The 27,913-nt window shown below is 43.7% G+C and overlaps 2 protein-coding genes across 2 annotated transcripts; one reads left to right on the top strand and one right to left on the bottom strand.

Moving 5' to 3' along the window:
* On the top strand, positions 1 to 5,659 carry SLIRP (SRA stem-loop interacting RNA binding protein). Its single transcript, XM_033142000.1, has 4 exons — positions 1 to 117; positions 596 to 654; positions 3,629 to 3,736; positions 5,527 to 5,659. The coding sequence occupies exons 1-4, from the start codon at positions 45 to 47 to the stop codon at positions 5,590 to 5,592; spliced, it is 306 nt and encodes a 101-aa protein (XP_032997891.1). The 5' UTR covers positions 1 to 44; the 3' UTR covers positions 5,593 to 5,659.
* SNW1 (SNW domain containing 1) lies at positions 5,589 to 27,360 on the bottom strand. Its single transcript, XM_033141978.1, has 14 exons — positions 27,230 to 27,360; positions 24,326 to 24,479; positions 23,582 to 23,743; positions 16,751 to 16,846; positions 16,563 to 16,669; positions 15,840 to 15,944; positions 15,679 to 15,748; positions 13,607 to 13,672; positions 12,028 to 12,144; positions 11,588 to 11,729; positions 10,269 to 10,365; positions 8,433 to 8,550; positions 6,363 to 6,529; positions 5,589 to 6,284 (listed from the first exon to the last, which is right to left on the bottom strand). Exons 1-14 carry the CDS (start codon positions 27,241 to 27,243, stop codon positions 6,086 to 6,088), a joined length of 1,614 nt encoding a protein of 537 aa, XP_032997869.1. The 5' UTR covers positions 27,244 to 27,360; the 3' UTR covers positions 5,589 to 6,085.
* Between the last annotated feature and the right edge of the window lie 553 nt (positions 27,361 to 27,913).

The raw sequence follows: 27,913 nt of genomic DNA, 5'->3' as shown, positions 1-27,913 counted from the left end.
GGCTGGCCGGTCAGAGCCCGCCTTACTTCCTCCTGGCTTTCAAGATGGCGGCGGCAGGTTCTTCCCGGCGGCTTTTCGAGGTCTTCGTCGCTCGCGTGCCTTGGACGGCGGGGCCAAGTGAGTAGGGTGCGGGGTTAGGGAAAGGAAGGGGTTTCAGAGAGCCACAAGGGGTGCTGTAAGTCTTAAAAGGCGGCTAGCCGGGGTTATAGCGTGGGTGCCTGGCGCCTCCCTCTCCCGAGGTTTTTTAAGCCCTTTTCTCCATCCCTGCATCAGATGCTTTGGAGAACCCAGAGGGAGGCCCGAGACGTGAGTCGGACCCACCTTCTTTCTTGTGCTGAAGGCTTTGTACCCCGACTAAAGGGCTATAGAGGAAGGGGTTTCGGCTGACGTCATGGAAGCAGCACCTACAGAAACGCCCCCTCCTCTGCAAAGGTGCAGAGCTCTTAATTCTTTTGCAACGGGCCATCTTCCATGTTTGCAGCCCTAAGAAGAACTCCACTATTCTCGCCCTAATTTAAAAATCACGTCGTGGTCATGCACAGAAACGCCCCAAGACAACCTGGTTTGATAAATGACTCTTTCTCTCTTTTGGCAGATGAAGTAAAACAGTATTTTGCTCAGTTTGGCTCCGTGAGAAAATGCATGCTGCCATTTGTGAGTATCATTGCCGTTAACTGAACCTAAACTCAACAAAATATTTCTGTCCACTGCATTTTAGTTTTATACAATTGCAATTTACATATAACAGTAAATTTCAGGTCTGGCACAAAGCCACCTAACAAGTGTTAATATCCAGTTGGTATCATGGCCTGCATTTGGATTTTAAAATGCATCTGAAAATTATAAAAGAAAAATTCAAACTATTCAGACAGTGCAGTATTCTCTGGCACCTTTAGAACTGTATTTGAACACACTTAGCAGAGACCACCAATGGTTCTTTTTCTTCCCATGCATTTTACAAACTTTATTTTCAGATGGACTTTCAGCTAGTTTCTGCCCTCTGCGATATCTGCATCTAAGGGCTGCTTGTGCTCAGACACTAATATCTCGGGGATAAAGAAAGGCATGCACTTAATATGAAGAGCATACAGTTCCCACTTTATGAGTTTCCTATCTTGTGCAGTTCACTGCTCCTGCATTTAAATCAGGGACACACACACACACACAGCTTTTGCTGTGCTAACACAATGACAAGAAGACATAAAAAAATGAGCACTTTGAATTTCAGTGGAAGGGTTAATTATGCAACTATGGCTAGATCATGTTCCAAGTTGAGTATTTTGTGTTTGGATATTGGCAATCAAGTACAAAATGTTACTTGTAGAGTAACTGCTTTCCTTTTAGTTTTATATTACAGTGGTACCTCGCAAGACGAATGCCTCGCAAGACGAAAAACCCGCTAGACGAAAGGGTTTTTCGATTTTTTAGGTGATTCACAAAACGAATTTTTTAATGGCCGTGACTCGCAAAACGAATCGTCTTGCGCGGTACCACTTTAAGAAAAAGCCGGAACCTGCTGCTGCAAGGAGAGCGGCAGCAGTGGCGGGAACCGGAAGCGGCAGCTCGCCTCCTCCCACCGTAGAGGCTCACAAGTTCCAAGGTGGAGCAGCCGAGCCTACCCTCGGCTCCCGAGCCTGCCCTTTGCTCCCCGCAAACCCCAGAACACTCACCGCTCCGGGAGGGAGGAGGTAGGTCCGGCGCCATTTTAGCCACGGCTTCTCCCTTACTGCGGCCCCTGCTCCCCACACCCAGCTTTCTCCTGCTGCCGCCGCTCACCCTGCTTGCTCCGCTGGCTTCTCCCGCCGTGGATCCTGCTCCCCGCTTGCTCCCCTGGCTTCTCCCGCCGTGGATCGTGTCCCCCGCTTGCTTTTCTGGCTTCCCACTGCGTTCCCTGCTTGCTCCGATGGCTTCTCCCGCCGTGGATCCTGCTCCCTGCTTGCTTTCCTGGCTTCTCCCGCCGTGGATCGTGTCCCCCGCTTGCTTTTCTGCCTCCCCCCGCTATGGATCGTGTCCCCCGCTTGCTTTTCTGCCTTCCCCCGCTATGGATCGTGTCCCCCGCTTGCTTTTCTGCCTTCCCACTGCGTTCCCTGCTTGCTCCGATGGCTTCTCCCGCCGTGGATCCTGCTCCCTGCTTGCTTTCCTGGCTTCTCCCGCCGTGGATTGTGTCCCCCGCTTGCTTTTCTGCCTTCCCCCGCTATGGATCGTGTCCCCCGCTTGCTTTTCTGCCTTCCCACTGCGTTCCCTGCTTGCTCCGATGGCTTCTCCCGCCGTGGATCCTGCTCCCTGCTTGCTTTCCTGGCTTCTCCCGCCGTGGATCGTGTCCCCCGCTTGCTTTTCTGCCTCCCCCGCTATGGATCGTGTCCCCCGCTTGCTTTTCTGCCTTCCCCCGCTATGGATCGTGTCCCCCGCTTGCTTTTCTGCCTTCCCACTGCGTTCCCTGCTTGCTCCGATGGCTTCTCCCGCCGTGGATCCTGCTCCCTGCTTGCTTTCCTGGCTTCTCCCGCCGTGGATCGTGTCCCCCGCTTGCTTTTCTGCCTTCCCACTGCGTTCCCTGCTTGCTCCGATGGCTTCTCCCGCCGTGGATCCTGCTCCCTGCTTGCTTTCCTGGCTTCTCCCGCCGTGGATCGTGTCCCCCGCTTGCTTTTCTGCCTTCCCCCGCTATGGATCGTGTCCCCCGCTTGCTTTTCTGCTTTCCCACTGCGTTCCCTGCTTGCTCCGATGGCTTCTCCTGCCGTGGATCCTGCTCCCTGCTTGCTTTCCTGGCTTCTCCCGCCGTGGATCGTGTCCCCCGCTTGCTTTCCTGGCTTCTCCCGCCGTGGATCCTGCTCCCCGCTTGCTTTCCTGGCTTCCCCTGCTTCCGATCGTGCTCCCTGCTTGCTCTCCCCGCTCACCGGTCGCTCTGCCGCTTGCTCTGCCGCTCGCTTTCCCCGCTCGCCGGCAGGAGGCTTGGACTTTTTTCCCATAGGAACGCATTGTTTAAATTTCAATGCATTCCTATGGGAAACCGTGCTTCGCAAGACGAAATTTCCGCAAGACGAAAAGACTTGCGGGACGAATTAATTTCGTCTTGCGAGGCACCACTGTAATTTACAGTGCAATCACTAAGTCTACTCACAAGTAAGGATTTACTCCCAGCTTGTAGGATTTCAGCTATAACTCAACCCGTTCCCAGTGGCCTATCCAAAATTAGTTTCCCAGGAAATTCTCAACCCCCTAGTATAAGGTAACTATGGGGGAACCAACCAAGGTACTCCTTTGTCGCCTTTGTGCATAATGCCTGGTGTTGATGGAAGTTTGAGTTAAGCAACATGTGGAGGGCACCACATTGGCTACTCCTGAGGCAACTCGTTAGCTTCCAGCAAATTCATTCTTGTCATCCCACATAAACCAGTGAAATAAGTGGCTAGGAAACTTCCTAGTCTGTTGGGAAGATAATATAATTTGCCAGTTGTTTAACATTTATGATTGGTAATGGCTTTCTGCATGACACTTTTGTTCACCAGGTTTCTGTTGAAGGTGAAAAGGGCATATGTAGTCCATACTGAAGTAGCACTTAAGCAGTAGTTGATTAAGTACATAGGATCCATCAAATCTAAATCAATTCAACGTACTTGTTTTGGATGATTAGGATAAAGAAACAGGATTCCACAAAGGTTTTTGCTGGGTTGGATTTTCTACAGAAGAAGGTGTTAAAAATTCTTTGCAGCAAGACACTCATATTCTAGAAGGAGCTAAGGTAAGAGGCTATGGTACTGTGCTTACTGAATTTCTTATCCTAGAAGTGAATTGCCATTTTGTATTTAAAGGTGAACACTGAGAATGGCCTGGTTAGCTTGTTCGTTGCACATTTCAGACCTTTCACAAGTTCAGGCCTAATAAATGACTTGAGACTTGCATTGATAGAATATATTTATAAGCAGGGGAGTGAATAGTTTTCAGTCAAAGGGGCATAATCCCTCATGAACATCCTTCTAGGCCTACACCCCAGTGGTGGATGAGGTCCAGAAAGTAGACGGAGCAATGGATGTGACTTACAGTAGGTTACCTAAGAGCCATGCAAAACCAGAGGCTTTCTCCACCCACCTGTCCATATAGAAAAGCAAGAGGTAGCACCACAGTTAAAGAACATGTTCCAGCTTGGTAAAAGAGAAAGGTGTGGACTGGGGAGTCTTGAGAGCCAGCATTTGGTGGCATGTCTTTGTTTTACCCACTCCTGATCCACAGGGTGTAATATATCATTATGGTCTGAGGAAGGAGAGGGTCAGTTTGCGCTCCCTTAACATGGTCTCATTGCTTGGTTGTGTGAAGGAGGAAGAGAATTGTTTTCTACTGTGTTATAATAATTTCCCCCTCCTACAGGCAGCACTGAGTAGGGGGCAATGCTAGTGTTAGGCCTCAACCCACAACTTTCCCAAGCCAAGCTGACCACGGAGAACAGGGCAAGGAGAAAACAACTGACACAGTTGATTTGTACATACTCTGTAGTGGTACTTGAGAGGCACCTTAGTTACCATTGTCATTCACAAACATTTATTCAAAACGGATAGCTACACTTTTTCTCTACTACTTCCAATTGCAGCAGAGGTGGTGGGCTGGAGTTGAAATACTCAGGGGCATGTTCTTAAGTGTGCTTCTTGGTTCTTTGCAGCTCAGCTTCAATGCAAGCCAGGCTGTAAAGGAAGTCCCTGTTAAAGGAAGATTTCAGGCATTGCTGACCAGCAGTGCTTTGCAAACCTAACTTTCAGCAGGGATCAGTTGTACTAGCAAACTTATGTAAAGCGCTCCCGGGTGCAACCAATTCCAGCGGGTTTTGCATTTGGTGCCAATTAAAAGGAGCCTAATATAAAGCCTGCTTGCCAAGGAACATTTCAGAGACCTTGTACCACTTATTTTTCCCCCCAGCTAACCCTCCTCACAGAATTGTTACAAGGATAAAGGAGAGGAAAATTATGCACCCCACCTTCAGGTCCTTACAGGAAAGGGAAATAAATAAAATGGCTGTCATGTTCAGTCCTTCATAGTTCAATTCATACCTGAAATAAGTTCAGTCTAACAGTCTCTTCACAGATATATACTCCACAAATGAAAATGAGTCTTGAAAATTTAGCGGAGTGTAAGTTTATGGAAATCTATGATGTTTAAAGTTCTAAATGTGAAATGACGTATATTGAATAAAGGAAAGTTGGTTGATCATTAGTCGGTGCATTTACAGTTGAAAGTTGGCATAATTAAATGTTGAAAGCCGTTTATGAAGCTGTATCTAAAACATACATTGTAGTAATCCTGTAGGTAATTTTAATTAATAAGCTGATCTGGTATTTCTTTCAGCCAAAAAAGCATTTCATTAGGGGTTCATAACAGGCCTTCATTCGTAGAAACTTACATGAATGTTTTATGAAAAGTGGTTTCATCTTATGTGGAACATCACCTAAAACATGAATATATTAAGTATATCAACATTGATATGGATATTAAGCTTGTTTCTTCTGCTGCCTTACTAGCAATTGTGTTTGTTCAATCTTTCAGCTTGATGTGAAACGTCAGAAAAGCAAAGGCCACCTTTCAAACAGAAGAACTGCTGACATCAGTTAAAGGAAGGAGACTTTATTTCACTGCTGTATAAAGAAACTAAAATAAACTTGGATATGTATTCATCTCAGTTAAATGAATCCAGCTGTTTCTCTTAGGCTTAAGATGAATGAACTATACAATCACAGCAGAGCAAATGAACCACAATACACTTTCTCTCCCCTCTCACATACGTAGCAGAAGCAGGGCAAACTATGTACAAGGGGGAGTATTATCAGATGGAATAAGCAGCTTTAACTAAGAACTCCATATGCACCAGGCAGCTTATTCTGACCTTAAGAGAACAGAGTTCCACCTGTGTAAAAACGAAGGGGCAGCACACAGCTAGAGGCCCAAACACAAAACCTATAATTCAGTGGTCCAGTTTTTCCTTACTTCCTCTGTTCCTTGGTCAAAAGTGTTCCTTTAGCTGGGTGCCTATATCCACTATAGAGGAACTGTCAGGTGGTTTAGACAATCCCCTGCAGTCTAGTTTAAAATGCTTGAAACCAATTCCTTACTCTTTCCTTCTCTTCTTGCCTTCATGCTCATGTTCTTTAGGGCGGCTACTATCAGAAGGCCTTTTTGAGCCCCCATGCTGTTTGGCCTCCTCCAAGAATTTGTCTAGACCAAAAGGATCCTCCTCAAACTGAACTGGTCCTTCTCGACCTCTTTGCCTGCGGTCTGAGCCAGAAAATTCCTTATCAGGAACAAACCTGCAAGACCAAAAGAAAGTAGTAAATCTAGTGTTCTAGTAGTAAAAATACAATTGGAAATACTTGAAATTTCCATACCTGTTAGTAGTTTTTATTCGTGCCTCCAAATCATCACCATACACGTCCTTATCCACATTTTTACTAGGTCTGTAGATGTTCTGGGCCATGTCTTTACCACTTCTCCAGGGCTGGTCATAGACATTGTAAATTTCATCTTCTCCTCCAGCAAAGCCACTGTCCATACCCTAGCAGAACACCAAAACCGTCTATATTACCCTGTTTCTCCTAAAATAAGACATGGCCATAAAATAAGCCATAGCAGGATTTCTATGCATTTGCGAAATATAAGCCGTTCCCCAAAAATAAGCCATACCCCGAAAATAAGCCATAGTGACGTGGTACCTCCCATTAAAACAGCCTGGAGAGGCGTGGCTATGCAGCGTACCGATGCGACACGGTTAAAATAAGACATCCCCTGAAAATAAGCCATACTGTGTTTTGTTGAGCAAAAAAAAATATAAGACGGTGTCTTATTTTAGGAGAAACACGGTAGTTGGATACTAACAAGCACAATGTCCAAAAATAGGTTCCCTTAGAAATCAATACTACTACGAAAACCTACCTAACTGCATTAGGTAGATTGCTGTTCAGTCAGAATACAGCATTCTCTGGGAGAACAGAAATTACCCATACAACCAACAAGTCCCAACTTTGTTGCATACTAGCGTAAGAGAAAAGGATGGAACTATTCAGATGAAAGGAGAAACTTGGTTCTCAATGGCTTGGGATACCATGTTCAGGTTTAGCCTTCAACCACAGTGGTATCAGAGAGCACTCTTCTCCACTAAACAGAAGTGCTGCATGCTTTGAAACACTATTATACTGAAAGCTAAATTTACCCATAATGAAGGCAATCTTGCAGGATAGTGCAATGCATTTTACTTTTAACCTACCCATAGTTTTCTAACCACTGCTCATTGAGGGGCTTTGGTAGTATATTAAGTTATATTTAGAGGTGGCTTATTTTGTATTAAATTATACTGGAGTGGGCACCCATTTTTCCTGTTGAGGGCCACATTACCTACTTTAGGGGTAATTTGGTAGGAGGCATACGATAAAGGGTCAGAGTAAAAAAGGGGGGGTACTCTTCATCTCTTTCTGCTGCCACCTCAGCCTAGCAGGTTGTGAGGATGGGCAAATTATTGTATGAACTGATGACTTGCAGATGGTTTTTAAAATCAACTGCATAAAATTTTCCTGAGGGCCAAAGGTTACCCACCCCTAATTTACATGTTGAATTCTTAACAACTGAAAGGTAAAGGTTGGTGTTAGAATCTAGTGCTGTAGAGGAAAGGAAGCTGTTTAATTGTATCGTCTGGAGGAAGTGCAAAGTTTGCTTTCCTTCACTCAACATGTTCTAGGATAGGGCTATCCCATTCTGAGATGTGGTGCTTGCTTTAATAGGCCCTTTCCTGGGGCCTCTCTAGGTCTGGAACACAACAGTACAGAGTGCTTGGTAGCTGCCCCTTCATTACAAAAATAATCTTGAGGACGCGTCTTCAGAGTCCAATTCCTTTCCTACCCACTCCCCACCAGCCTAATATTTTCCACAACAAATGTATAACCTGCAACTTACACTTGTTACAGGTTCCTAGTTGTTGTCATCTGAATACTTTAAATTAGAATTGCTGAAAATTATGAACATAGGCTCAAATAACTGTTGTCAGATCTACTACACAGTGAGCTATTTGGAAAACAAGAAGATAAAATATGGTTTGTTCAATCTATTGGCTGACATGGCTTAGGGCAGGCACCCCCAACCTTTGGCCCTCCAGATGTTTTGGACTACAATTCCCATCACCCCTGACCACTGGTCCTGTTAGCTAGGAATCATGGGAGTTATAGGCCAAAACATCTGGAGGGCCAAAGGTTGGGGGTGCCTGGCTTAGGGTGTTTTTATGTCGTATCTATTTAATGCTTCGGTATCTGAAGAAGTGTGCATGCACACGAAAGCTCATACCAGGAACAAACTCAGTTGGTCTCTAAGGTGCTACTAGAAAGAATGTTCGATTTTGTTTTGACTATTTAATGCTGTACACCTGGCCAACTTAGTGATAACTTTCCAGAGCAATGGGTGGCATTACTTACCTTACTCTGGTTGAAGAGCCTTTGGTCATACTGGATCTCATTGGATGTCCGAGGGTTAGGAACACCCAAGGCAATGACTTCACTAATATCTCTGTTCTCATTCCTTTGCAGCTTCGACCTGAGTTAACAACATTGTATACTGGTTATGTTGCAAAAATATCAACAATTAAAACTTCCATGTGATGAGTTTGCCTATTCAGAATAAAGATGCTGGAAGTCAGACTGAGAGTTTTGCAGTTATTGGGCGGGGGGCGCTAGACATACTTTGAGGAAGCAGTGCTGATTTGCTTCAACACAGGAAAAACTCAGCCATGAATCCAGTTACAGGTGGGTAGCCGTGTTGGTCTGCCATAGCTGAAACAAAATAGAAAATTCTTTTCAGTAGCACCTTAAGAGACCAACACAGTTGGTTTCTTAAGGTGCTACTGAAAAGAATTTTCTATTTTGTTTCAGCCATGAATGACATTTGAACTACCCAGTGGTTCCTTTGCATTTTTCCATCTTCATAAACCTGACTTCACACCATGACAAACTGTTTTTGAAACTCTTTAGCTTCAAAAAATAGCTTGCCATACAAGCCTGGGGAACTGCAAGGGGAGTGCTATTTCAGAACAAACAAACCTAGAGTCCTCTTAGGTCATTAGGAACAAGTTTTAAACGTCTTTGGATTCTAGCATTCAACTTCAAGGAAGTGTTTAGTGTTTTCGCAGGTAATACAGAAAGGGCCAAACAGAAACAGAATCAAACTGTTCCCCTTGTCTCCAAAGCAGTTATAATTTTGTTGTGCAAAAGAACTGGGCTGCATAGAAGTTGTGGAATATATTCCCAGGTTGTATAAAGGCTCTTACGAATTGCTACTTAACAAAATTAATTGTGTGTTAAGTTATTCTATCAACTAGTTCACATGTATGCTTGCTCAGGAAGTACATAAATTAAAACAAGGGAAATGATTTGAAACAATTAAAATCTTCAGATGCAAAATTAATCCATTTATGTTTTTTCTGTGTGATTTAAAAATCAACCCACCCTGCAAAGAAATATGGTTCTCAAAATACAATAGATAGCTAGTCCAACTGGCACAAAGTGTGAAGCCTAAGAGTAAACTTAGTGGGGGGAAATCTACATGATGGGCAGAGGAGGACCTGCCACATTCAAGCCTTTATCCAAGCATCATTCTTGCCTAGGGGGAAATATTGCATTCTACAGTATCACTCTCCTGTCTGACCATCAAAAGCAAGATCATGGTGGTATTATTATTTATTAAATTTATTTACCTCTCTTCCTCCAAGGATTACTGGGTGGTTTACAGTATAAAAACAACAATAAATCTCTTAATAATAAACAAAACCATAACCCCTCCCCACATTTTAAAAGGCCATATGATTGTCTGTTTAATGTTCTCCATGCTAATCCTCAAAGTTAACTTTTTCCCATCCGATGCAGATCCCATCATAATACATCCTTGGTCTCTCCTTTGGGGCTGATAGAGAGAAACTAAGGAAATAGTGCTATACAGAGCCTCAACTAATGTTATGCAGAAGAACACACAAGCACTTAATACATAGTAGCACAAAAATCGACACTCTCTACTCCTCTTAACATAATAGTGTGCCATAGCACACCAGAAATCATGGCACTACAGGTATGTACATTTCTGGATCTTGTAAATTGCTTTAAGGTTTTCTCCAATGAAGTGGTATATAAATTTTATGGAATAATAACTAAACAGTAACTTAATACAAAAGAAGAACCAAGTGAATGCTAATTTGTTGGGTTAGAATCAAACTTTTTACATTTACCTTGATCAATTAGTTATTATTAGCTGAACAACTTTACCTTTTGTCAGGGGCTGCTCTGGAAAGATTCCGGTCGTGCTGTCTCTCTTTTCGTCTGTCATGTCTGATTTCATCACGTTCTCTAGCTTCTCCATCCTCTGCACAGATACATTTGAAATTCAAAATTACACGCAGCCATCTCTTACGTGAGTTAACAGCAACCTAGTGGAAGCTGAACTTGCAGCTATGAAGAACACAGTGGATGGTGGACTAAGTACTCAGAAGTTGAAGGGTCTCCTAGCATTTCTACACTTGTTCACGAAATACTTAATTTTTTTCTGGCCCAACAACTTTAGTGCTTTTCCCAGTTTTCATCTAAAGGTTATGTCAGAGAACTGTCCCCGGCACAGCGCAGGGTGGTGGAAGGGCTCTTGGGATGTTACAGAGAGCCCCGGCCCCACCTGACCAGCAGCACCTCCTCTTCCAGTGGAGGAAACAGCGAGGTCTCCAGTGGGGAGGGGCAGGCAGCTTCGGGTCCTGAGAGCAGAGACTCTGGGGATGTTGGAGAGACCCTGCACTCCCCTCGCTCAGCAGGTGGAGGGAGACACACCATTTCCGGCGCCCCAAGTGTGCAGAGGGATGAAACGCAAGGAGGGAAGGTGGAGATTTGGGATACCGAAACTCTTAGGTTGGGGTCACAGCCGGAAGGGGCCACTCCCGGATTCTGCGAGTGACTGATACAGACATGAACTTGTAGCTCTGCACTGTAAATAGCATGCACAATAAACCTCTTAAAAGACGGTTTGGATTCTTGCCTGGTTACTCGCGAGCAACCCCCCACGGACCTTACAGGTTACATGCCATTAACAAGAAGCCACTTAAACTACAATTTTATGCACACCCACTTGGAAGTGAATGCCACTCAACTAAGGAGAACTTAAAGGTAAAGGGACCCCTGACCATTAGGTCCAGTAGCAGACGACTGGGGTTGTGGTGCTCATCTCGCTTTACTGGCCGAGGGAGCCAGCATGCAGCTTCCGGGTCATGTGGCCAGCATGACTAAGCCGCTTCTGGTGAACCAGAGCAGCACATGGAAACGCCGTTTACCTTCCCGCCGGAGTGGTACCTATTTATCTACTTGCACTTTGACATGCTTTCGAACTGCTAGGTTGGCAGGAGAAGTTACTTCCACATAAACATGCATAGAAATTAGCTGCATTCTTTTTGCAGGAGGAACACTACGCGTGTAGAGGCCTCCAGAATGAAGCCATCCGTCTGTAACTGCATATAGTGCCGTCTTCCTGATAAGGTCAGTACAGTTGTCATTTGCAAAACCCTAAGAGGAATATTTTATGAAAACCGCAGGAGGATGGGATGTACCTTTCTCCACATGGGTTTTGATCCCTGCCCTTCGCTCCCTGGCCTTCTGGGCCATTTCCCGGAGTTTCTCCTCATGCTTCTCTTTCTCCTTCTGGGCCATCTTCCTCTCCACCTGGGCTCGCATCTCCACAGCCTCACGAGCCTGCACAAGATTCAGAGCACAGCCAGATGATAAGGAGAGAACAAGAAGACCTAGTTTTTACGCTTTTGAGTTATAATATAAAACGGGATGTACAGTCCAGAACTGGAAACAGCCAGCTGCTTTGGGCCAATCAAGAAACTAGACGAGAGCTAGAAGAACAGTGTAGAAGCCATGCTACACTACTGTCACAAAGCCGTTTCCAAGCAACTGGCTAAAAGTTGCAATGCTGCTCAAATTTATTCTGTGGAAAGAAATTAACTCAGAATGATGCACTGCAGAGAAGCAACTATAGCCTGACCTTCCTGTCAGCAATGTAGAGAGCCTCAGCCAACTTGGCAAAGTTTTCATTAATGTGGACAGTCTGCAGTCCTCTGCCATCCGCAGCCAGACGCTTGTCTAATGGAATGGTGTAACCCTGGAGGAAAAACACAAGACAGTTGATCACTAAGGAAAAGACATGGCATGCCAAGAAGCTGCCCCAAATCCTTACTTGTAATTCAATATTAATATTGATTGATATTAATTAATTTCTATGCCACCCTATACCCGAAGGTCTCAGGGCAGTTCATTTGCTCTAGGTGCGCTGTTTGGTTCCCGTTTATGGCATTAGTTAAAGTAATACCATTCCCTCAGTTTCAAGATTTAAAACAGTCTTTAAAACTTCCTTGATTCTATCTATGAAACAACATTTTCCCTTTTTACTATTTGTTGTATACTGAAGAATCCCAACAAATGCAGGAGTAATTAGTACCACCACCACCAAGTATATGACTGAAGCTGCAATCCCGAGCATGTTTATTTAACAATGGGAATAACATTCCAAATAAAAGTAGCACCAAAGTATCACCAAACATGTTTAAGTTGCTGGGAAAATTAATCACATTTCTACAAACTAAAATTTTATTAAAAGAATCAAAGAAACACCTGCACCTATGACATATTCAGTGGCCTCAATGTGATATTCTCTTAGTAAGACCTGCCACAGAAGTTTTAATAACAAGGATTATCCTAAACACCACAGGAATTCATCACTACTCCCTCTTCCTGCAAGCACTGAACTGTCAAAGTCATTGTTCTCTGAATAGGACAACAAAGGGCCTTTGCAAAAGGGAAACAAATAGCTCAGAGTATAGGAGACACAAAGGCAGCTGTGGCAATTGAAGAATAACCAATTTATTGTGGCACAAGCTTTCTCTAGCAACATCATAGACCTCAGTTAGTAGACAGAGAAGGTGGTACATATACACACTGACTGCAATGGAAGCTAGTTACCATAAATACCATAAATGTGAACCAGTAAATAATTTTATATAATTCCTCCCATTTGTATCCTGCTCCTCCTCCATTGTGTATATATGATTACCCCAGTCTATAGCAACAGTCCTGTGAAGTATGTTAGCCTGAGTGTAAACAACTGGTCCAAAAGGTAATTCTATAGCTTTAATGACTAAGTGGGGATTTGAATCGAATTCTTTCCGATTCAAGTCCAACACTTCCAATGACTCGGATAAATAGATGCTATTGCAAGAATATATCCTTTTTTGGTAAAAGCTTGAGAGCATCAGGGCAAATTGGTTTCATACCCTCAAACAGCAGTATGAGGGAATTTTAAATACTTTCCTTTGCCTAACCACAGTTCATCACTGCAAAACAGCAATTTACTATCTAGCATATTCTTTGCCCTTGTCATCTTGGCAGTTTTAAGATAAAAGGCAGAGAAGAGTCAAGCCATATCACTGCAACCTCCTTTCTGAACACAGCTGGTTTACTCAGCTCTGGATGCTTTAAAGTATCATTCAGACTGCAGATCATTTTTTTGAGGAGTTTCCCCAGCAGGATGCAGCGTTACAGTTTGACGTTATGACAAGTTAATTTACCTTAGCATTTTTCCAGTTTGAAATGCAAGGAGGAATTTTCCATTCTTGTTGCTCCTTCACGGTCATCTGAACAGAGAAGAGATAAAGAGATTTTATATTTTTTTTCCATTTTTACCAATAAGAGGCGGGGATTCATTCCCATTCTGAAACACAGTAGCTGAGTAGCCATGAACCGTCAAATAGGAAGTGTCAACAAAACACAGTGAAATGTTGTCGTCCCCCAGCAATTATGTTCATTCAAGCTGCATCTCCTGGAAAGCTAAAGCTAAAAGAGAAGCTATTAGCAATTCTGGCAACAGTAGCTGAATGTTTAAACCTCATATACCAAACTTTTTGGGAAGACCTAGGTCAGTTTATCCAGTCCAACTCCCCAAAATGGGAATTTCCATCTGTATCCAATGAGTTTAATTCACATAATCCTCATTGGTAGCACTGAAAGTTTCTTCAACAAATAGTAGCCCAAAGAACATTCATGGCTTTTACAAACACTGCCACTTTACTCAAGTAGCTATCAGGAATGAATGAACAAGGTTTACTATGCCAAGGTGCCTACAGAATAGATGGCTCCAGACTTCTCAAGCAACCAAGTCTAGCCACAAGCTATAGGGAAAAGAAAAACAAAAAATCTAGAATGTTACTGGACAATCTAACCAGGGTGTTATGTATGCAGACCGACAGAACATGGTAGAACATTACTTTAATCTCAGGGTTGTGGGTTTGCACCCCACATTGGGTGAAAGATCCCTGCATTGCAGGGGGTTAAACTAGATGACCCTTGTGGTCCCTTCCAACTCTACAATTCCATGATTCAGGATCAGGTCAATCCATCTAGCTCAACCACCTGTCCAGTGGCTAGCTGGACACAAGCATGAATGAAGGCAACAGCCCTCTCCTCTGGTTGTTTCCTCAAAACTGGAATTCAGAGGCATAAGCAGTATATTGCCATCATGACCTGTGGACAGTGATATCCTCATCTTCTAGGAATTTGCCTAATTCCTTTTTAAAGCCATATAACCTTGTGGCTATCACCATAAATCATGTCAGTGAATTCCAGTTTCACTTTGTGCTGTGTGAAGAAGTACCTCCATATGTTAGTCCTGAATCTCCCTCACCTCTGCTTTATTGAATGACCCTGGCTTCTAGCATTATGAGACAAGGAGACAAAAAAAAACTTTCTATCCCCTTTCCCCATGCCGTGCACAATTTTATGGCCCTGAAAGTAATTTCCCCTCACTCACTTTTTTTTATAAAATAAACTATGAATCCCCAGACACTGTACTCTTCCTTGTAGGGGAGCTGCTGCAGCCTTTGATCCTTTTAGTTGCCCCCTTCTGCACCTATTTTCAAGATTTCAATATCATTTTTCAGGTATGACAAACATAACTACACACAATATTCCAAGTGTGGTTGCAGGCATTACAGTACCAGCAATTATATTTTTGATTGAGATGTCCTAAGGTTTCCTAAAATGGAATTTATCTTTTTCACAGCTGCTGCAGGGCAAGTAGCTGTTTCACTGAGCTCTCCACCACAAATCCTAACTTTCTTTTCTGGTTAGCCACTGCTCTCAGATCTCCTTGGTGTAATATGTGAAATTAGGATATTTTCCCTCAATTTTCATCGAACCACTTTTGCTATTCAGATGTCCATTCACCCAGTTTGTAGAGATTCTTTTGGAGCTCTTCACAATCTTGGGTTTCACCAAACTGAATAATTTGGTGTCAATCTCAACTTGGCCACCTTACTGCTTCCTCCCAACTCCACTCCATTTATCAACAAGTTAAAAAGCAGTGGTACCAATACAGATACTTAGAAGAACTTACATTCATCTATTTTTAAAACTGTCTGAACTGACACCTCAAAATCACATTTTATTGTAATCCATGTCCATCCCACTCTCCATAATGTCTCATGCTGGGATAGCTTGTTAACTTCCCTGAGGCTGGAGAAAAACAGTTCCTGCCCAATGGACCCCCACGGATTGTCTGCTGATACGTACACTTGAATACTCCATACTTTATGCATCAGATGTTTAAAAATGTTACATAAGAGTTGTAACAGTTGTCCATTACCTTTCTGCTGGGAGAGTGCATTACAGGAGCTGGAGGTGATGGTGGTCCACGAGGAATTTTCTTGTTAATCCTAATGAGTTGAAAAATATAGTAACCTTAATATGTAAATCTCCGTCCCTGGACCCTCTATGGCACAATAGCTGTACATTTCTGATTCTTACTTGAATCTTGGTGGCTCCATGGGGTCTTTTTGCATCTCCACCATTCTAATAACTCTCTGTTTTGCACCAGAGTTGAAGGCCACACCTTGCTGTGATGGTGTGTATCTGAAAAAAACAAGGAAGAAATTCAGTTATCAGTACAGAGCCTCTAATGAGCCTCTTATTTACTTTGCCAGAATTTTAGTTTTGCTCACAGACATTGGATTGCCAAGCATACACACCTGAGTAGAAGTGCAGAAGTAGATGTGTCACTGTTCTTTCAAACTGAGCACACACTGAACTACAGAGCTCTGTTTCAATCACACAGCAGAGCCCGATGTTCTAATTCCTATCCAATTTTACTGGTAGGACAGTAAAAATATTTCCAACTGGATAAACCCTATACTTCAGACCTATATATCTGAAGGTACCTTCACAGCCCTCATTGTGCTATTCACCATTTATGGACCATAAAAACCATCATATATTTATTGCAAGAAAGTTCTTTATCAGAAACAAACCAAGAAGAGAACACATAGCCACACAGTTTCCTATGCATAGCTAAGTACATCACGCTCTCTGTAACAGGACTAATATCACATTTCATTAAACAGCGATAATTTCTTAACACTCATGTAACTGCTTGTGGCCTGGGATAATGGTTATGTTTCAGACTCACAAAAAAGGCCTTATATTAAACTTTGCATGCAAAGAAATTTCAACAATCAAAAAATTGTCCAGTACCGAATGTATTGAGCTGGAGCTAGTTTATCAGCTGCTCGGACTGGCATGGCTGCTGCAATTTTCTGGGAGACAGACTTTTCCAGTGCTGCTCGAGTCTTTTCTGTAAGCTGTAATCAGAAATGTTACATTAAACACTTGGACAAGATGCAAGTGGCTCCAATAGGTAGGTGCATCACTGACCACAATACCTCTCTGACAGCTTCTTCATCAGGTCTTTGCAGATCAGGGTCATCCACATTCATAACTTCCTTTGGAACCAGGTCTGTGTATTTGCTGTAAATGACCTGAAACATTGAAAACAGCATTATGAAAAGGGAATACTGCAAATGAACAAAAAATCCAGCATACCCGTGGAGCTTCGTTGCCCTCCTCATTTATGGAGCTTTTTATTTTTTAAAAAAGCTAGATTAGCTTTCCAAAATAGAATTGCCCATATAAGGGCCAAACACTAAGAATATATTTAGGATTCCAAATCGGAAGCCTTTTTATCATGACCATAGAATCAAAGTTGAGTTGATCAAAAACCTGGAATTCTTTCATACCCTATTTGGAGCTACTGGGATATTTTGCTTATCTCCTTTCCACCAAATGGTACTCAAGATGGCTAATGTAAAAATACAAAACATTAAAACTGAAGGTAAAATATACATAAAATAATAATTGCAAGGCAATAGCTCATCCTTTTCTTGTGCAATGGCTGTCTGAGACTTTAAAAGTTGCACAAATTGAAAGCATTATGGAGTATGATTGGTTAAGAAAAAGCAGACAACACAGAGTATTTTGCAAAACTGTCATATTTATTAATTTTTGAGACCAGAACAAGTGAAAAACATTTGTGTCAATAAGTTTGATAATAATTGTGAGAAGTTCATTTTATAGGCAACTCCCCGTTTGTGAGGGGGTTGCATGAAATTGCATATAATTTAAACACCCATTGAAAAACCCTGCAAACACCCTGTTCCACCCCCACCCCACCCATTTTTGAGACATTTTCAGGTCACGTCGGATTTCGCATGATACACAAGTGTGAGGTCGCACACATATCAGACGCGCCTAAAATGGTTGCTGCATGTACTGCATTTGCTATCAAATCACTGCTTTTTGTGGCAGCTTTCTTCTGTAAATAATAAGGTAACATTTTAAGAGTTTCTGGGCAATGTTCTTCAGATTCAAACTATAGACTATGCCAGTAGCCAAGAGAAATGGCAACACGTGTTATTTTTTGTGGTGCTACCAGGTAATTTCTCTCAAGCTACTGCTTTTGTGATTGCTTAATCTTTTGCCTGTGTGGGAGGCAGTAATACCACACAGTTTTCTCAAAGCATGTGTATAATTACACAACTGTGAAAACTAGAAAATGTATTATAAACTCTAATATCCAAAACACAACATATACAAGAAAAGATGATGGTAAAAAATAAAGAAATGGAGAACTAAGTCCTAGCAAACCAGGAATTAAGTTGTTCTATATATCCATAAACTGAGCCTAATTGCTCAACATTACTCAAGGAGGCAAGTATTCACCCCAAAAGAGATTGCTCTAAGTAGCAGCTCTCCATCTTTTATGGCATTTGCCTAACTATAAAAACAGACCTGTAGCTCAACTAATAATTTAGCACAGGAACGATTTTCCATTTCTCATCCAAGTATTCCAGAATTAACAACCCTTTAAATGAGTATCAATGGAAACACATCTCACAAAGCCAAATGAAGGACATTTGAAGAGCAATATTTCTTCACGGTAATTAACTATAAAACCCCCAAGAATCTCAAAGCATGAAGAACGAAGCTCACTTTAAGAGCTCAAAATATCCCAGAGAATGAAAGAAGATGATGTTCTATCCACATTAAAATGAGTAAGCTCTGAATATGATAAAGCCACAATTCATTATCCACTGTTTATGAGAAAATGATAGTAAACCAAGTACAATGTGGTAGCCTTATTGGTAATAAGAGGCTTGCAATTACCCACTTGTCCATTCACGTATGGAGAACAAACGTTTCCTCAAAGCAGTAAGGTGAGTCCTGCCTACTGGGAGGATAGACTTTTTGGTTCTTTCCCATAGTGCAACTCTTAACACAAGGCTGTATGATGGAGGTTGTTCAAAATGCTCTTCGCTCTCTTTTCCACATGTTCAGCATTTACATGCATGGAGGCTGAGCATTGGGCACAGGGCCATCTTAAGGACATCCAATGCCGTGCCGCAACAATCCCTCCGGCGCCACCTGTACCCTGGATGGTGGTGGAGCAGCGGGCACTGGAGGTGCAGAGGAGGGCCCTTGGGAGCTGCTCCCGCCACTGCTGCTCTCAGATGACAGCGGCTCGGCGGGCAGTGGCTGAGAGGATTCCCAAGGCAGAGGAGGCGGTGGCAGCCCGTCTTCATCCTCGGCCACTGCATGGGCCGCCGCTTCGGAGTCGAGGAACGGCTCCTCATCCGACACAGCCTGCACCGCCGCTGCTGCAGTTGCTGACGTGGGTGTTGGAGATGCCCGAGGGCTGGGGACACAAAGGGGCAACGCAGCGAGCGCAGCAGGGGCCAGCCGTGCACGCCGCTCTGCGCCTGCCAATGGCGCGGGCGCCTCCCCCCCTCACCAGCCTCAGCTGTGCACCCGCTGGGCGCTTGGCTGCCCCCCACTTCTCCAGCAGGCGCAAGCATGGTCGCCTCCCCGGGGTCTCAAGGGTGACTCCAGTTGAGCAAGCCTCTCGAAGCCCAAACGAGTCACGCAAAATGGGCACTTACTGGAAAGCGGCCGGCTCGCGGCCCACCCAGGAGGAGGAGGAGCAGCGCCGACGATGCGCAAGGGAGGTGGCGGCAGCGGAGCAACAGGGCTTAGTGGTAGGCGGGGCGCTCCTGAGAGGCCGGCGCCGTGGCGCAACTCGCCACTAAGCCCTATGGGAAGGATGCCTCTGATTGGGCACACTCTCTCTTCCCTTGCTCCTGGAGAAACAGTCTACACTACTGAAGGAGAAACGGCAGAATATGTCTGTGTGGGGACGATTACACTCTGAGGAACTATTGGGAACACTAGGTAGAAATACGTTTCCACTTCACATGCCACAAAATAGAAATACTTTATTGTCACTGTATCATGTTTACAGTGATATTAAACGAGCCCCCCTTCCCCCCACAATCTCTCAGTCCTTGTCACACTGTGTGTGCTGTCGTACTACCACCAACCTCAAACGTTAGCTGCAATGTTGCTGTCTTTCATTCAGCAGCCTCACGGCTCATGGGTAGAAACTGTTCTTTAACCTGTTGGTGAGGCTTATCATGTGAGTCATCCCTGAGAATGTTTCTCACTCTTCTGAGGCAACGGTCTCTCGCGATAACATCTAGCACACTCAGGGGACAATTCATGATTTTCTGTGCTGTCTTCACCACCCTCCGTAGGGACTCTCTGTCTATGGCTCAAGCCAGCATACCACACTATAATGCAGTATGAGAGAACACTTTCTATCATGGACCGATAGAAGGAAATCATCAGTTGCTGTTCAACTTTGTTCTTTCATAAGATCCTTAGGAAATGAAGTCTCTGTTGGGCCTTCCTAACCACCTGGGCTGTATTGACCTTCCAAGTTAGGTCTTCACTAAGATGGACTCCCAGGTATTTAAAGGAAGAGACTCTCTCCACATAGCCCCCCGATGTACAATGGGGCTAGCTCCCCTCTCTTCCTCCACAAGTCCAACACCATCTCCTTTGTCTTGCCAATGTTTAGGTGCAGATTGTTCTCAGAGCACCATGTGGATACCTTTTGAACCTCCTCCCTGTACGCAGATTCGTCACTGCCTGTAATTAAACCCATTATGGTGGTGTCATCAGCAAACTTAATAATTGCAGTAGATGGGTCAGATGAAATGCAATCATATGTATATAACGAATACAGGAATGGACTTAGCACGCATCCCTGTGGAGTGCCAGTGCTGAGCTTTAGGGAGTTAGATGTAACAGGTCCAATCCTCACTCTTTGTATCCGATCTCTCAGAAAGTGTTTAATCCAATCACAGATGTTAGATGAAAGTTCCAGGTCCCTTAACTTTCTGATGAGTATGTCCAGAAGGATGGTATTGAAAGCTGAGCTATAATCAATAAACAGCATTCTGACACAATTCCCTGATCTCTCCAGATGACTCGCTGCAAGGTGAAAAGCTGTAGCAATGGCATCATCTGTTGACCTATTTCTCCTGTAGGCGAACTGGTGGTTATCAAAGTCCGGTGGAAGACATTTTCTAAGATGTTGTAGGACCAATCTCTTGAAGCATTTCATCACTGCAGATGTTCATGCAATGGGTCTATAGTCATTTAGGCAGTTAATTGCTGTTTCCTTTGGGACTGGGATAATGGTGGCCACTTTCAAACATGATGGAACACAAGCGGTTTGCAGAGAGATGTTAAAAGTCCTTGTCAAGACCCCTGCTAGTTGATCAGCACAATTTTTGACCACTATCCCCAGCACTCCATCTGAGCCAGCCGTTTTATTGGGATTCACTGCCCTCAATGCAGCTTTCACTTGATGATCATAGAGAATGAGTGGCTGAGAATTTGAGAGCTGGCAGGCTGGAGCTAAAGTGTTCAATCTTTTAACCTCATAGCGAGCAAAGAAGTTGTTCAGCTCCTCTGACAATGAATCATCAGCCTTAACCATATTCCTTGTATTGCCCTTGTAGTTGGTTAGGTGCTGCAGTCCTTGCCATATTTGTTTCTTTATATTTATACTTTATATTAAAGTACAGCATCTGTGTATTTATGCAGATCTTGGTGTTCAAACACACTCCAATCAGTGCTCTCAAAACAATCCTGGAGCTGACTAAGAGCACCCCCTGGCCAGATTCTAACTGTTTTTATAATTGGCTGAATTCTTCTCCTGAGAGGGATGTACTTCGGACATAGAAAAACTGAAGAATGGTCTGATGAGCCTAAGTGGGGGAAGGGGATTGCCCTGTATGCCTGCTTCAAATTGGAATACGTGCGATCTAGAATATTCTGTCCTCTAGTGGGAAATTTTACAAACTTTTCAAATTTAGGAAATACTGTCTTCAGACAGGCTTGATTGAACTCCCCTGCCACAATAAGGGCACCCTCTGGGTGGATTTGCTGTTGCCTAGAGATGACATCATATAACTTAGAAAGTGCCGTACTGACATTAGCATCAGGTGGAATATAAACGGCTATAATGATTATGGCAGATAAAATGGCTGACATGTAACTGCCATGAGTTCTACATCTGGGGAGCAATAATTATAAGCTACTTTGCTGTTAACACACCAACCATTGTGTATGTAAATACAGACTCCTCCGCCCCTAGTTTTACCAGAATCACTGTTTCTATCAGAGCGATAAATTTCTCGATTTGTCAGCTCCACTGCCGCATCCGGTACTGCTGAATGTAGCCAAGTTTCTGTAATAATTACCACACAGCTCTCATGAAGAAGTTTGCTTGCCGCCATCAGCAACTGTAATTTGTCAATTTTATGGACGAGAGATCTGATGTTGGTCAGGAAGACGCTTGGCAGTGCTGGTCTGATGGGCCTTTTTCAAAGCCGGGTTAACAGACCAGCTCCGCAACCACGCTTTTGCTTTCGCTCTTTTCTCTTTCACTTCTTTCAGTGAAATAATTAACACAGATTCATCATAGTCTCACACTCACTTCTAAAGCTCACAGTAATTAAGACAGGCTTGCCAGTAGCACCTTAGAGATCAACTGAGTTTGTTCTTGGTATGAGCTTTCGTGTGCATGCACACTTCTTCAGATACCACTTCTTCAGATGAGCACACGAAAGCTCATACCAAGAACAAACTCAGCTGGTCTCTAAGGTGCTACTGGAAAGAATTTTCTATTTTGTTTCGACTATGGCAGACCAACACGGCTACCCACCTGTAACTAAGACAGGCTTGACTCCCTATTTGGTTAATAATAATAATGCACTGAGAAGAGGCTGAACCAAGTAGGTATATATGCAGAGTATGCATGGTGTGTTCTAGCCTCAAAAGGCAATTTGCTTTTTAAAGGAGAAGCTGAGCTGCATAACCGAAGAGGCAGTGCTGGTGTGGTCACTTTCATATTTAGCTGTATGTGCAGTTTTGTCTCCCCTTCACTTTAAAGGCTACTGGATCTTTAGGGCAGAACAATTGGTGTGTGCATAGACTAATATGGTGACAATATAACTTTCTCCACCTTCGCTGTCCTTCAGTTCCTGCAACCAAGGAAAGTAGTGCTCAAGCATCTATCCCTTTGGTTGGCTTCCCATTCTTGGGTGAAGCTAAGTAGATTCCCCAATCTCTACTTTCCTTGGTCCCAGAAACATGACATGTGGACTGGGTAGGCAACCATAGTAGTGAAGTGGGCACCAACACCCTCAGCAACTAACTGTGAGAATAGCCAAATCACCTACTCCTTAGTCACTTAAGGACAGGCATCCCCAAACTTGGACCTCCAGCTGTTTTGGGGCTACAACTCCCATCATCCTTAGCTAACAGGACCAGTGGTCAGGGATGATGGGTATTGTAGTCCCAAAACAGCTGGAGGGCCAAGTTTGGGGGTGCCTGCTTAAGGACAAGACTCCTGGATCTATATATGTAGCAGAATGAGGTGGAAATATTCTACAATGGTAGAATTGGCTGTAGTACTTCAAACTGAGGATGGAAAATTGTGTTTCTGAATGCTGCCCTGCAGCCTGAAGTGGTACATAATTTTGCTGCATATGGAGACTAGGTATCAGTGATGTTGACTATGTGACCACATAAAGACTCACATCCTTATAATAGGCAGATGCTATGAAATGTGTTCCTGTATTATTTCTTAAGAGTGTAGCAATTCAGAAAAGTGTATTGACATGTTATACTTTCAAGGTATAAATCACATATTCTGCCACTGTACTGTTAGACTTGTGAGAAACTCATCTAGAATTCATAACAAAACTTTTCCAGATTGCATTAGAATTAGTAAGCCAAGTAAAATAAAACAATATCCATAAACAATAAAACTACATCTATATACAAGGATCTGGGAAGTCTCTTACCTTGTCTTTTGACTGTCCCTGCCGAGCTATAGCATCGTATTTTATTTTTCCTTCTGCATCCACCTGAACAGCTAATGCATTGGACATTTTCTTTTTCCGGCCCATATCCAGAGGATATTGGGCAACATGAATTTCTGGGAAAGCGCCTCCATCTCCAAAATCCTATACAGTAAAATAAATTGGAAATGATTACAAAATGGGCAAAAGAAACAAGAAGGTATTGTTAGTACTAGACTAGTCATTCAAAAACTAACAGCAAAGGCTAGAATTTCATTTCATTTCACTTTTAATTTGTATACTGCCTTTCTATATTACTATACACAAGGCGGTTTACAAGCTGAAGAAACAACAAAATATACAACAAAACAAAATCGAAAATTCTTTCTAGTAGCACCTTAGAGACCAACTGAGTTTGTTCCTGGTATGAGCTTTCGTGTGCATGCACACTTCTTCATATACAACAAAGTTCAGGAACAGGAAACCTTTGGCTCTGCAGATGTTGTCACACTCCAAATCCCATCAGCCCCAGGCAGCATGAGTAATGGTCAGGAGTGACGTAATTCAACATCTGGCAGGCCCAAGTTTCTCATCACTGCACTAGATGTTAGGATGGGTATCTATGTAAGCAGCAGAGTTACAGAAATAGACATATTATAGGCCCTTACATTCAAAAGCCAATATCTCACTTCTCTAAAGTAACTAAAATAAATATTCATGTCAACAACGGTGCACACCACTCTTTACCTCCAACATTCGTGGTATCCATCCTTTCCGATAACCGTAAGGGGGTGGCTCCCTTCGTGATGACACCAATGCAGTCTGTCTCACCCTTTGAGATCTTGCCCTCTCTTCTAATTCCAGCTGGTCTTGAGATAGCTGAGTTGGTGCTGGCAAAAAACTAAGCAAACAGAAAGAAGGAACAGATATTAGACTATATCTGTACACATTAGACAACACATGAAATATTGTTCTTATTCCAAAGAAACTGCAGTTCTGCGCTTTTGATTTCCCCCCTCTACAGTAATTTGCCTCTAAAGAGCTCTTTTCCTTCCTAAACTTCAGGTTTCTGCTGCTACAGTTATGATACAAAATCCAAGGTGGTTTAGGTAGAGTCCATACTGAGTTATTGTGACAAAGTCATTCTTCCTTTCCACTGGTTTGCAATGTTGATGTTACAATAAACATTTGGTTTAAAGTATGAGCATATCTGAGCATTACTCCAACTAGACAGAAAAGAAAGTGAGCTGTATCCAACATTGCAGCTCCACTGGCACAACAGATTTCCATGTGTGCAAAATAACTTCCTTTCCCTTGCCTGTCCCCTCCAGCCTCTACATGCCCTCAAAATCAGCTCTTGAGGATTAGGGGAGAGTTCAAAGCAGATGGGTGGGGTGCCGGGGAGATAAAAGGAAACTTAACAAGTCCCATTGTGCCAGAACTACATGTGTGGAGTATTGGATACAACCCACTATCACCAATAAAATACCACATGTTAGAAACTCATATATATAAGCTAACCCCCAAATGGCACCTTAAACCTAGGTTATGGTTGCCACAACAAAATGTCTAGGCGCAATTTCCCCCTCAATAAAATTTATTATTATTATTAATTTCATTTCTATACAGATTTATATTTTAAAGAAAAAAACATCTCAAAGTGGTTAGCAACACGTTAAAGGTAAAGATAAAGGGACCCCTGACCATTAGGTCCAGTCGTGGACGACTCTGGGGTTGTGGTGCTCATCTTGCTTTACTGGCCGAGGGAGCCGTCGTACAGCTTCCGGGTCATGTGGCCAGCATGACTAAGCCGCTTCTGACAAACCAGAGCAGTTCACAGAAACACCGTTTACCTTCCCGCCGGAGCAGTACCTATTTATCTACTTGCATTTTGACGTGCTTTTGAACTACTAGGTTGGCAGGAGCAGGGACCGAGCAACGGGAGCACACCCCGTTGCAGGGATTCGAACCGCCGACCTTCTGATCGACAAGCCCTAGGCTCTGTGGTTTAACACAGTCACGTCCCAGCAACACATTAAAACATCAAATAATACAATCTAGAATAAAACAAATTCAAGCTTCAAGGAAAATATTTCAGATCTTTCTCTAAGAAACACTTTGCCTTCCCCATATTTATTTATTTACCTACTTAATCTGTGACACTTGGGCGGCAAGGTTCTAGCCTTTCAATATCAAACCACTTAACAGCATGTTCACACTTATGGTCCTTCAGTTTGCTGTTGCAGCATGATGAGGCAAAGTCTCCCCCAAAGTCTTCATTGGATGTCCATGAGTTCTAGTATTTCATAGAATCTTAGAATTGTAGAGTTGGAAGGGATCCTGAGGATCATCTAGTCCAACCCCCTGCAATGCAGGAATATGCAGCTGTCCCACATGGGGATCAAACTTGCAACCTTGGCATTATCTGCAGCATGCTAAGTCTAAGCAACTGAGCTGGTATGCATAAAGAGGAAAACAAATAAATTTGGTAATGTATAACTTAGGATTAATCAAATCACATGTACGTTAACTCCACATATGATCTTCTGATGTCAGAAAAAATCCTGAAGCCTGCGTGTGGTTTGACAAAGCTGAACATGTTAAGTATTTTCAGCGTGCATACATGTGATTAACATGTGACAATGGCACATGAAAATGGAAACATGGCTTTCACACTTTCTTGCTTATTTCATACATGCACTGCATCAGTTGACTACTCCTGATAAGCTGCAACTGAAGGTGTAAACAGAACACACTGAGAAACATTTTGTTTGAGGCGGTGGTCTCAAACCGCAATGGTCCATCTAGCTCAGTATTGCATGTTAACTAGCATAAGATTTTAGGCGTAAGTATTTCCCAGCCCTACCTGGAGCAGCCAATGACTCAATCTAGAACCTTCTCCACGCGAAGCAGGTGTTCTACTACGGGGCTACAGCCCACTTGATGCCACAGTCCCCAAAGCCGTGTTCACACATTACACTGAACACAGGTACAAACCGTCTCTACAAATGAGCATGTGCATTCTGTAGAGCTCAACTGTTGTAGAGTGTGAATAACGCTACAAGTGCACAGCTCAAATTCTGTGTATAGATTGTACACTCATTGAACGTAACGTGTGGAAATCCCGCTTGGACATAAAACATGCGAAGAAGCCCTTTTCCAACACAACAGGACACCCCGTATGAAAACCGAGTGGGGTACAAAACAACTTCCAGACTAAGGTTAAATCCTCGCCCAGGTGCGGCCGACAGCGAGAGCAATTCAAAACCACGTCTGGATCAGTGTACCCGTATCCGGCAACCGAGATCATCGCCCCGCCCCCAGCGCGGTCTATCCGCACCAGCCGTGGATGGGAACCCACAACCACCACCGGCGAAACCGAAATTCCGTTGCCGTTACTAGACATGCCGGAGGGAGAAAGGTCTCCCCACCCTCGGGAAAACAGCGGATCCTTCGGATCAACCTCTCAGGAAAATGCCCGGATCAGTCCAGGCCTCACTGGCGAAACTGCACCGCCATCGCAACCTCCTCACAACCGACTACCATAAACAAAACAATGGGGCTCCGGTTCAAAAGAAAACAAGCTCCGGAAAAGAGAGGAGAATCTGTTCCAACCGCCTCACAGGGTGCCGCTTCAGGCCCTCAACCAACCTGGTCAGCGCCATCTTGCCGTTCTTCCTCTTCTCTGGGCCTCGCCAGCGGTTCCTGACAGCGTCGATAGAGCAAGACCCGCTTGGGAGCCAAAGGCATTCTGGGAATTGTAGTGCCCTCGCTTCCTTCGTTTGCCGACGCGAGGTCGCGCGGCTGCTTTCGGCGCATGCGCGTCAGTGACTGGCCTCTCCTGCTTCCGAGATCGATGCGTGGGAATAGTATGCCGTGCGGATGGCGGCTCCCCCTCTCCCCCGTTGTTTCCCACCGCTCCCTCCACTACGGGGAGGAAAGGAGAAACTTGAAAACGAGACAGGTCAAGGAAAATGCTGTTTCGGCTTTTGACTACATGGAACTCAAAGGAAGCATATAGAAGATAATTCTGCAGTCTCTTGATAGAAAATCTACATTCCCTTCAAGTTGGGTACAAACTCCATTGGAGGAGAGTGGGATTGCATCCTCTGAACAGTCTGTGCAATAAAGGAGCCCCGATGATAGCACACACACACACACACACACACACACACACACACACACACACACAACAGGGTTGTGGTAGATATGCAGTTACCGGTAATCCTATGAGTCCCTCCAGACATCCTTTTTGTTGTGCCTTCCTTATGGAGTTTTAATACTGCATCATGTCCATTCAGGGCTTGTCCTGTAACTTTCTGCAAAAATCCTGTA

Source organism: Lacerta agilis, chromosome 1 (assembly GCF_009819535.1).
Source record: "Lacerta agilis isolate rLacAgi1 chromosome 1, rLacAgi1.pri, whole genome shotgun sequence".
In the NCBI taxonomy this organism is placed as follows: Eukaryota; Metazoa; Chordata; class Lepidosauria; order Squamata; family Lacertidae; genus Lacerta; species Lacerta agilis.
The sequence above is the reverse complement of the archived record's forward strand: the minus strand, read 5'-3'. Positions and strand labels throughout refer to the sequence as shown.

What these genes read in the sequence shown, in the direction of transcription:
- SLIRP (XM_033142000.1), top strand. Translation starts at nt 45, where the DNA reads ATGGCGGCGGCAGGTTCTTCCCGGCGGCTTTTCGAGGTCTTCGTCGCT. An exon ending in GCCTTGGACGGCGGGGCCAA is followed by an intron (nt 118 to 595) that starts GTGAGTAGGGTG and finishes CTCTTTTGGCAG; the next exon opens with ATGAAGTAAAACAGTATTTT. An exon ending in ATATTCTAGAAGGAGCTAAG is followed by an intron (nt 3,737 to 5,526) that starts GTAAGAGGCTAT and finishes TCAATCTTTCAG; the next exon opens with CTTGATGTGAAACGTCAGAA.
- SNW1 (XM_033141978.1), bottom strand. An exon ending in ATGAAGAAGCTGTCAGAGAG is followed by an intron (nt 16,670 to 16,750) that starts GTATTGTGGTCA and finishes TTCTGATTACAG; the next exon opens with CTTACAGAAAAGACTCGAGC. An exon ending in GCTCCAGCTCAATACATTCG is followed by an intron (nt 15,945 to 16,562) that starts GTACTGGACAAT and finishes TGTTTTTTTCAG; the next exon opens with ATACACACCATCACAGCAAG.